This window comes from Charadrius vociferus, unplaced genomic scaffold (assembly GCF_000708025.1).
Source record: "Charadrius vociferus isolate BGI_N301 unplaced genomic scaffold, ASM70802v2 scaffold332, whole genome shotgun sequence".
NCBI lineage: Eukaryota > Metazoa > Chordata > Aves > Charadriiformes > Charadriidae > Charadrius > Charadrius vociferus.
In genome coordinates this window covers 3,227,843-3,239,008 of record NW_009647418.1, presented here as the reverse complement: position 1 = coordinate 3,239,008, position 11,166 = coordinate 3,227,843, and the positions used below count along the sequence as shown (strand labels likewise).

The following is an 11,166-nucleotide window of genomic DNA, read 5'->3' as shown; positions in this document are numbered from 1 at the left end:
TGCCGCAGCATAGGGCTTTGTTTCTAGCGTTTGGGAGGGAGGCTTCTCTCCCAAATCTGGGTGTCTTGACATTTTATTCTCCAGTATTTACTATCACGCTTCTCGATTAGAGCAGATTTGATCAATTATTCTTCCCCTTGAACTTACCTTAAAAGGATGCCCCGGCAGACCCAGGCTGCGTTGCACTCTGACCCCTGGCTCTCTGCACCCTCCTCCCCGGCCCTCCTTATTTCCCCCGCAATGATCTACAGCCCCGCACGCAGATGAGCCTGGCGGAGGTGCTTTCCCCGCCTGAGGCATTGCCTGCGCTGCGCTCGGCCTCTGCCAGGCCGGGGGCTGGAGCGCGAGAGCCTGGGCCAGCGGCTGCCAGGCTGGACTGCGGTGCCCGGCGGTGCGAGGCTGCGCCGCGCTCTCCGCGTTAAAGCCGCTCTTGGCTGAGCAGTAGCTACGAAGCCATTTGCCTCATATCACATCCTGATTATTATTATTATTATTTTTTAATAAAGAACAAATTTGGATTTTGATTTACAAAGCATGAGTTTATCCCTCACTGGACACACCAAAGACCAGTAAAGCTTATAGCTTTTCCATCTGTTTATAAAGCAATACTGTATTATAAAGAATTGATATTTTTATCACATGCTTGATTGTTTTTGTTTTGGTTTTTTTTTTTTTTTTTTTTTAAGATGTGCACTCTAAACATATCAAACTTAATTTCTTCCTATGAACTTAAGCTGTCTGCGCACAACAGATTTTTGGAAAAGGAAGTGACAGGGCCCATACTATCAAAATAATTTTTAAACGATGCATGAAGCAGTAACACTTCCTAGGAGTTAGATTATTGCGAGCGACTGTTGAGGAAAGGAAGGTCCAAGAAGGGTGTTCCATGAAAGGGAAGGGTGCGTGAGCGGAGCACAGGCTGCCTTCCAGCTGCTGCGGAGGGCGGGGGGCGTTTGCTATCAGGAGCTGGTGGTTCAGAGCGGTGATCTGAAGGAAAAGGAAGAGTTTTGCCCAGCAGCAACGGTGTAACGTCACAGGACTGGCAGGAGTTGGGATTTCTGCAGCAGCGTTACTCAGTATTTGGGTAAAACAGGGCTAAGACGGGGTGAATTGGAAAAACTCTGTGGTTCCTTGCTACTTTTATGGCTATCTTTGGGAGACCTGCAACATACAGTTTCCCTCTAAGTGTACTTTCTTTGTGTTTATGAAGAAGGTATGGCCAAAAAAAAAAAAAAAAAATCAGATTTTTGGGACCAGACAGTTCTGACTGAGTCGAGGAGAAGGGAGAGGTGAAGGTCTGGCAAAGATGTGAAGGATTTTGTGATGGAATCTCCATCTCGGTGACGGACATCCTTTCTCCAGGGGAAAAAAGAGATTGTGTGTGTAGGAACTGGCTGTATGAAGTAGTTTCTTACAAAGATAGCTGAAATAATGAAGCAAATCTGAGTCTGTATCTAATGAGGATGCTTTTTTGTTGTTGTTAAAATGAGACTATCATCTATGCTTACCTAAGAGGCGATTATGTGAATTTCATGTCTGAGGTATAACTTATGCAGGAATAGTTCTGTAAATACATTTAAATGAATTGTAAAGATATTTAATAAATATAGTATTTATACTAAAATGTGTTTTTTAAAGTAAAGTTGACTGTACAAGCTTTGTTTCTTACTGCAGTGATGTCACTGGTGGCGCAGAGATGCGCAGACACCAGTATTTGGGCTGCTGGGCTCTCGTTAGACCTTCACACAGCGTTCTCAGACCCGCGTCTGAATGAGGAGGCAGGGAGGGGGAAAAGATACAGCAACTTCGTTTATTCAGTTAAACGCTAGTTCTACAAAGTTCTTCGAAAAATACCAGCTGTTCTATAGCAATAATGTCTTTGGCTCTGCCAGAGCAGATGGGTTTATTTTTCCAGCACTCTGAACTTACAACAGCTGCTTCATTTGCCTGAAGTGATAACACAGTTTGAACTCCCCAGCGAGAAGGTACTGGAGGGCTGAACATCCAAAGCAAAGCTCAGTCGAGTCAATCGTGACCTAAATTTCTGCTGCATTATGCCAGCATCTCACTGTCAGTGACCAGCGCCGGTGCTGAACATGAACAGCGAATACACGTTCCCCTTTACAGACTGTCTGAACAGGTATTTGTGAAATGCGGTTCACCGCACGGGCTCAGAACACAGATGGTTTCCATTAAGTTCTAACTTGCTGAAAAAGTGCAATTAAACTTCTTTCTAAAACTAGAAACAGTGCCACAATCACCGTGTCAAATTTACTTTTATCTTTCAAGGCAGCCCCTGATAAGTCTTTGCTTGGATTCAAACGCTTTGTGGCACTAGAGAACTTGGGAGCTCTGCGCACTGCCAAAATCCTCTTCGGTGTCACTAGCTGTTGCTAAACTACAGAAGGTGTGATGGACGGCATCCTTCTCCGTACAAGAAACTGCTCCGAAAAATAAGGAGTGAAACTGGAAAATGCAATATTTATAGGAGTAAGAAACTGCATGTGATACAGAATTTGGGGGTTAATTATTTCTGAAGCTTTTGCCGCTTTAAAATCTTTACAAGTCTACAGTGTTTCCTCATAAAATACACCTGCCATCTGTGACTCTTCCCAGTGTTCCCGTTAGAAGTGGTAGTGGTGTTTTTTGTCAGCTACGCTGCTGCGAAAGCTGGTTCCTTTGAGACGCCACATGCAGAACTAAGTATCAATGCGTGGCAACCCCCAGACGACAGGTAGCGTTGGGCTAAATACCAGCTAAGGTATTTCACTCTAAATACAACAGGGAGTCTCCTTACCTTTTGCAAATGAGACCCTGTTGCCTCTCCTTCCAGCATTGCGTGGCCCTCTGCCTCAGTCAGGGCTGTTCCTTCTATGCCCGCTGTCTCTCTCTCTCTGTCCCTGGGAGTACTTGTAATCTTTTGTTTTGCCAAAGGACGCGTGGGTTTTGCTGACTCTGTGTTCGGTGTGTTTCCATTCCACTGTGGCTTTTTGGAAGAAACTGCTTCTGCACTGCTATCTTTACCCACGGTTTGTTCAGATTTACCTGTACGCATCTTTGAACTGGATTGGAGAGAGTAGGTCAGGTTAGTAACTGGCTTTTATGTGGTTTTGTTAGAATGCCTTTGTTTTCCATTAATGAAAAGCCTTACGGCTTTAGAATAGATTCTCAAAAAGTATCTTCCCTTCCCCTCCCACTGCAACAGAACCCCGTGGAGATAAAGGGAAACATGCTAGCACTGAGTGCTCTCTGCTGCACCAAGCTTTACTGCTGTGCAAGATGCGGAGATGTTCCCTCTCTAGTTCACACCTTCCCCGTGAACAAAGGCTGCGGGATCCATACAATGCTTACCAGAACCCCGCAATGAGCACATCGCTGCCGTTCCAGCTTAAACCCGACTTGGCTGAAAAACTTTAAACTTCAATTTTTCATCCTCTTAAGGCAATCTGCCTCCCTCACCCGCCCCTGAGCCCCACCAGTACCTTTCCTGCCGCTGTGACAAGCAGGGAGGCTGCGGGGACCCCGTCTCCTTTTCAATGTCACACAAGGTAGCCAAAATAAAGCAGGATTCCAGCACCATATCTTCAACGCTGAAGGCAATTGGTCTAAACACAAATATTCAGAGACTAAACCAGCATGCATAATTACACATACCGTGGGAGGAAATACAGCTCATGCAACTACACACGCAGATTTAAAAATGCTGCAAATCTCATATATTTGCAGCTGAAGACTATGAGATGGCTTCCTGATACAGATTTAAATGCACCAAGGAGCAAATGCTATACAATATTATAGCCAAATTACAGTTTTAATATGTAACTGTTAAAATGATATTTAAACAGAAGATGTATTGTTTCTTTAGACTACTAAATAAAATCATTGCACGCCTTAGCCTGAGAGCCTGAAGTGTCCCGATAACGTATATATAGATGCTCATTAGTCAGCATGGCGAGCTACGTCAAATGCTTTATGTGCAATAACAAACTACTTGACCCCATATCACAGACCAGAAATACAGCTTTTGGTATGAAATGAAAATCTATTTTACTGTTCCAGTTATATACTCTTTGAGTAATCTGCAGACAAAAACCGCCTGTAGAGTTGTAACTGCAGTGGTTCTGCTCAGGTATGTGCCACAACGTACTTTCCAGGTATGTCAAAATGGATCGAGACAGGAACACTGGTAGCTTCTGAAAATGCCAGTAGACCCTGAAAAGAAGGGGTGGGTGGTTAGGCGCCATTTTAAAAACGAGATCAATGCTAGAATGTAAGATTACCCAACCTGTTGCTTACTGGGAAAAAGAGGGTAAAAGTCCACTACTTCCAGAATACATTTCTTGCCTTCCCTGCTGGGAGCTTGGCCAAAGAAGCTTCTGCATGTGGAACTTCCGTGGGCACAGTGCTGTCTCCAGGACAGTTTCAGTGTGTCTGCCCAGTGCTGGAACTACATTTTTGTTGTTTTAAAAACATCTCGCTTGCCTTTCAAAGGCCACTGTGATGGGCTCCACAGTGTCCTGAAGATCCTGGTTTTTAAAAGCTAATCCTCAACCAGCTGCTGAAATACTGCTGCTGGTCAGGAGGTCTGGGGGAACACCTCCCAGGGCCGTTCTGCAGGGAGCGTCCTCATCAAGCCATGCAAATTAAGGGGAAATGTTTTATTTTTCAAGATAAATTCTCGCTTTACCCTCAATTCTTTAAGGCAAAACGTCACTTCAGAATCCACTCCAACTTGAAAGTAGTCAAATTCATCTGGATTTATTTGTATTTCAGTAAGCATTGTCTTTGAAAAATCTGTTTAAAAGAACAAGAAAGTCAAGGACTCGATGGAGTGAAGTTTGAACTCAACAAAACTATGATTACAACCATGAGGTTTTAGATCAGCATCGTTTGAACAAATAATTGTATTTTTATATTGACAAACAGTAAGAAATGTTTAGCTCATCTAAATTTATTTCATAAGTAAAATAAAATCCTTGATTTATTTACAGTATATTATGTAGATATAAATGGGCTTTTGACAGAACCTATTTTATGTTCCACTGTGTGATCTAACCCGATACCTGCTGCTGTTCTTGCAAACCTGCTTTGTCTACAGGCATTCAGCACAAACAGTATTACCGGCTGTTTATTGTTCCATAGATGGGAAGACCAAAATGCCGCATGACCTTAACAGATTAATCATAATTGCTGACAATCATCAGAAGACAATGAAGGTGGACTTAGGCTCTTTGTTGTAAATTATAATCTTTTCCTGATACGTAAATGGCAACAGGAAACAGGCTCTTCAGTTTCAGGTGTTCAGCTGTTGCTTGTTATCATTAGATTAGCCGGCAGTTCTTATTAGGTGTGTGAGAAGAAAGTACGAGGGCACTTCCATGGCGCGTTATAGTCTCAGGGGCACTCAGGAAAATTCCCCAGCAGCTTAGAGTACACACACCTCTCCAGTTCTCTTCCAAAGCCAGGCTGCTCACAAAGTATTACAAACCATTCCCACGCCTCCATTTCTCTGCTCAAGAGTTGTTTTTTTTCATCTCAGCCTTCAACAAGGCCCCATCGCGTATTCAAACATACTCCTGTGAAGTTCCTTAAAACCGTAGAAATACATACTTATAGCTACAAGGCAGAGCCTACCGCATGCAAACGGCAACAAGTCTAGGCAGAAGGTGTAATTTCTTTCTTTGAAAATTAAACCTGAATGTGGAAAAACCCAAGCCATTGCCAGATTATATGTTCAAAGGACACATTTTGTTTCAGTACATGTACGTTTGCTGCAGGCAGTATATTGCATCACACGCTACACAACAAGAACAATGCTTGTAACTCCTCCTCTTTCCCCATGACTGTTTGTTTTTTTGGTATATCATTAAATTTTTACCTACTATTTTTTTCTCTTTCTTTCTTACAATCACCCTTGTAAGCGTGTATTTCTGAAATAACAAAATTTGTCATTCGAAATCTAATCCTTACAGTGTCTTTTTATTTTCAGTAATTTTTTTCCCTGTTTCACTCCAGTTTCTCCCCCTCGATCCTCCTTGCTCTCCACTGCTTCAGCCTCTTCTCAGCGCAGTCCCCACCCCGACGCTCTAGGCAGTCATCTTTTTCTAGGTCATTATCCTCAGCTTTGGTCATAAGCAAGTATGAAAAGCATCCTTTTATTATATGATATACAAGAACCTATACTTCAAAACCACAATTATATCTTTAAAATTAGTTTGAGTCACACACCAAGAACCTAGATTTTTCTCCATCTCAGATGGAGATCTGAAAATGGCAGTGCGCAGCGTACCAGCGTTAGGCCAGCTAACACACTGTATTGCCCTTATACTAAAATGTACTCCGTAATGATATCTGTAATTATGGTATTCAGATTTAAATAGTTCTTTTTTAAAACATAAAATTATCTCCTTTCTCTTCCTCTGCTGCCATGCTTCTGCTCTTGCAGCACAGTAATTACCTCTGTTCAAGCCTACAGCAAGTGGCATAATTTATTTCAATTGGCTGCTCAGTCTGACATCTGCCACTGATACCAGGAAAATGTTATTAAAAACATACTTTCTTAAAATATATTAAAACCAGAGGGTGGCAGCGTGACTTAAAATCTCTCTATATGTTCCCTTTCTTAAAAATCCATTTGGCCATAAAATGCATTCTCCATTTATGTTGCAATAGTTATTATTCCTTTAGTTCAACTATTTTAAAGTCTCAATATTGTTTCATATTTTGAATTTCCTTACCAGTGTCTTCCTCAGTGTAACTCTTGAAACAAACTTTCATCGGAGTAACTGATAAGGTTACTTCTTCTTGACTGGTTGGAAAGTGAATCATTATATCAGCCAGCAGCCTATAAAATTTCATTCAACATTAGAACAATTTTACCTGCCACAAATTACTAGCTAGCATTCGTTACTCACATTAGAAATTAAAATTGTTACTTGGCAATACTGTTGGAAAAACTGCCTTTGAAATCTGCACCCCCTGAAGCGTGCTGTAGCTTTTTAATTGATTTATATAGAAATAGGTATATAAGAAACCTAAAAATACAACCAGTAATTCTGAAAGCAAATTTGTTTATATTTAATGCCTGTGTATGCTGCCAAATCAGTCTTATGTATACATATATTGCTGCTACCTTTCTGTATGTATCTATGACAATTTTGAGCAAACCTCAGTATACTATACTATTTATTCAAAAGCTTACAGTTTTAGAAGTCTTTTTATAAACACAATACATAATATCTATATGGATATACCTTTATACACCTTTAATGGTTTAATGGGGATTACTGTGACAAAAGCTCCTGTGCACAAGAAACACTTTTAATAGAAATGCTGTCAGGAAAAGCACAGTCTAACTGTTCTCTGCCTTTGCTTGCAGCGACAAGCCAAGTCTTGGATTCCTCCAGGGGCTGCTTTTCAAAGCAGAACTTTGCCTTACCGCATTAAAAAAAATTGTACTTTTACCACTGGATTCTTTGCCTATAAAATTAAAGCACTACTTTATTTGTCATAGGTAGAAGTTGCTCAAGGTGTGAATTCAAGTTACACGTTACACACTTCTCAAGGTTAGACTGAGTAGGATTAATGGCAGAATGATCCAAATTTCTTAAATTGTAATATGAAAAATCAAGCACTAGGGTACAGGATTTAGGAATCTGCCATTTTTGACTGTACCATCACATTTTGATTATGTTAATGACTACGAGAGCAGTATTGCCTCCTTGGTTTTGTTAGTGGGGGGTTTTTTTTGTTTATTTTTTCAGAAAAAATATTTTTATATACATTACCTGGAGTGAACTTTAAGTATGTTTGGACACATGTGCTTTGCAAAAACAGCCTGCAACGGATCACATTCTTGAAAGGTCAGATTGTATGTTTTTACCACACCTAAGTAAAGGATAGCAACAAAAATCAATGTTGGTCTGTAATTTTAAATGTATTTTTCAGTATTCATTGTTCTTTTAGGAAATCTCAATAGAGAAAGTAACCAAGCGATTCACTCTAGCTATGTGGAAATAGCTCGCCCACAAGTAGAAAACTGAATTAACACGCCATCTAAGACTTCCTTCATCCTATTAGTTATGCCCCTCCAGCATCTGAGTTTTTTAAAGAATCCACAAGAAATAAGTGAACAGCAACAAGTGCAACAAATGCAATTTTTTCAGTATTTAACTGGTATATAATATAAATGGTGGTGGAATACAAAAGGCAAACCCTACAGGTCTCTATGTATTTCTGGATAAGCATGAGCTAAGAGAGCTTAATTGTCTTGAGACCTAATCCAATACATTATCTCATTATCAGTAATACAAGCTAGGTTTTTAATAATATAAACCACTGCCTATTACACAGCACAGCTCAGCAAGGTATGTCGATAGATGATGGTTCTTTATGAATTTTGCAAAGACTAATGCTGATGAATGTACATGGTGTTCTGCTGGACTGAGGATGTCAAACATATTAACAAGTTGAAGTGCTGTAAGTATTAGACGTGGAAAGACCCTGTAAATCCTCTAGTTCAATCACCTGCCAAAACAGGATTCCTCTCCCTTTCCACAACATGTGTTTTTTTCAGAATTTACTCCAACCTAATTCTAAATGTTGTAAGCAGTAGGTTGACAATATGTAGCATGCATAACGACTGAACTGAAGAACATCTGATAAAGCCGGTTATAACTTCATTTTAACAATGTGATGCACATGAGAAATATAAATTATGATGTGAAGAAGCTTCAAGTGTTTGGTGTAATGTTCCATCAATAACATTCAGTTAATAATTACACTAAATATTATGTTGCTCTGCTGTTTTAAACTGTTTCTGTTTCTGTAAAGTCACTTTATGCGTAACCTACCATGTTTGCAGAGGAGCTGAAAAGTTATGTGATGATCGTTATTATTTGTATAAATGCTGCATTTCTCTACATTCCTTTCCAGCACATTTACACACCTAAATACAGGAAGAACTGACTGTAAAAAAAAAAAAAAAAAAAAAAAAAATTAGTGCAGAGGTTATTCACCAAGTAATTTTGCAATGTTATTTCCCGAATTTCGTACAGTTTATCTCAAAAAAAAAAAAAAAAAAAATTAGTGCAGAGGTTATTCACCAAGTAATTTTGCAATGTTATTTCCCGAATTTCGTACAGTTTATCTCAACCTCCTGCTTTTATGGCTTCCCCAAACTGCTTTGCAAGCAGACACTGAGGCACCGATACTGATCCTCGCCACCCTCACCCTCACCCAAACAGGCCTGTTTGTTAAACAACTGCTCAAAGCTCTCCTGCCTCATACTGGCTTTGAAGGCTACAGGAGAAACACTCCAGAGGCAGAAATGTGGAGTTCCTTCACCCCAAGATTAAGCCGGTCCATACTCCGTAAGGAGCAAGGCACAGCTCAGGAGGTGCAACTTCTAAACATAATTAAATACCAACGCTCTCTTTTGCAGAACTGCTCAGAAGCAGTCAAGTCTAGAGCCATCTACATGCCTCTATGAGCTTCCCCCTACAATTTCATTTGGAAATTGGGCTAATTTGCTGCTTCCAAAGCTGTACATAACAATCCATTAAAATGTACCTTAATTATCAATTTACATGGGGGGGATAACTGTTTTTCCTTCTGACATGATTGAGACACAGCCGTCCAGCAGTAACGTTGAAAAAACATAGATGAGAAGAAGACATATGCATATGCTGACCTTGAAGAATTCACTGATCTTAAGGCAAGCTGAAAATATAAGTAAAACAATTTAACTCAAAACTATTTCATATCGCACCTTTAACAAAAAAGCCATCTCTGTGCTTCAGTACCATACCTAAGCCACAAAACCTTTAAATGTGTACATCTCAAAATAAATACAGATGCATCGTGCATATAAAGATGTTCAAACTTATCACCTTCATTCTGACTTGTCAGAAGTCACTGGTATAATACAGGCATAGGAATCCAAACTATGGACATTTAAGTGGCCCGAAGTGTGAGTTACCTAAACACTTAAAGCTCCGCTTGCATTTGAGGCATTTGAAGCACTGGAGTTTATTCTAAAACAATATCCTTGTACACCCGTCCAATGATACATACAGATGAGCAAAGACATTACTAGCACCTCAAAAATTCTTCAGGTATGAAAAGAAACTATCTCCACTTCTGATTTTCCAGCCTCCCGGCAAGTTAAGGAGTCGATCACTTTTAACTAAGAAACCTCTAGAGAAAACCCTAATTCTGCTGGAAATGGTGTTTGATTAATCGGAGGCATATTAATGGATGCACTCTTCCTGTTGAGTCACACCAGTACAAAAACATATTTAGAGGCAGCTTCTGATGTGGTACAAAACATAAACCTTTTGACCCACAACAACAGAAATAAACCCCTTGGTATTAATCTGGATGTCCTGGACAAGCTTCAGCTCGGGTAACAAAAAATCGAAGAATATTAAGGGCAGAGTAGGAATGTATCTTCCATGATGTAATCTGCATAATTACAATCACAGAGAATATGGCACTTGTCCATATTGAAAATGGAGGAAGCTGAGAGAGAAGGGTACCTGTAGGAAAACAACATGATATCCAACAACATAAATACTATGCTTCCATGAAAAGTTTTTAAATTACAATAAATCAAATTCACTTACACCTTTTTCTACAGGGTCAAACCAAAATTCATCACTAATACGTGCTATGGCATGTATCGCTCTTCCAAACACTAGCAGGAAAAGAAAACAATACAATATGCATTCTAAGTTAACAGAAAGCTATACTGCATTTTCTCCAGAATAATTTCAGAGGAAACATTGCAAATTTCCTACACATTTCAAAGAAAACTGATAACATGGTGGAAAATACTACTCTCTCCATTTTATTAGCACAAACACCTTCATGCTTTCAAAAGCTGCCTCCAACGAGGCATACCTCAAATGTCATCTGTCCCTTTGCAGAACCTGGGATGACCTGATGTCACCACAAACTAATTCAAAGTAATGGGACAAAACACAGCTGAAGTTAGAAATTACATTTTGTAGATGGCAACAAGTTTGCACAAGCCACAAGCAGTTGGACATCTGCAAAGCTGTAGCCCTAAGAAACAGAAGAAACCAACAGTGGATCTCAAAATTTGCCTCTGCCCACCCTGGCACTGGCAGAGCGGCATTTTACATGACACACCGTGCGCAGAAG

The 11,166-nt window shown here is 40.1% G+C and overlaps 1 protein-coding gene across 1 annotated transcript in view; it reads right to left on the bottom strand.

Moving 5' to 3' along the window:
- Positions 1-2,334: 2,334 nt before the first annotated feature.
- The window catches only part of RAD9B (RAD9 homolog B (S. pombe)), a 9,434-nt gene continuing 602 nt past the window's right edge, over positions 2,335-11,166 (bottom strand). The window contains exons 2-11 of the mRNA XM_009880296.1: positions 10,626-10,696; positions 9,571-9,720; positions 8,853-8,967; positions 7,788-7,887; positions 6,738-6,844; positions 4,688-4,794; positions 4,148-4,212; positions 3,483-3,605; positions 2,798-3,062; positions 2,335-2,466 (exon numbers count right to left, since the gene is read on the bottom strand). Coding sequence (XP_009878598.1) covers positions 2,335-2,466; positions 2,798-3,062; positions 3,483-3,605; positions 4,148-4,212; positions 4,688-4,794; positions 6,738-6,844; positions 7,788-7,887; positions 8,853-8,967; positions 9,571-9,720; positions 10,626-10,696 — 1,235 coding nt within the window. The remainder of the gene's footprint in view (positions 2,467-2,797; positions 3,063-3,482; positions 3,606-4,147; positions 4,213-4,687; positions 4,795-6,737; positions 6,845-7,787; positions 7,888-8,852; positions 8,968-9,570; positions 9,721-10,625; positions 10,697-11,166) is intronic.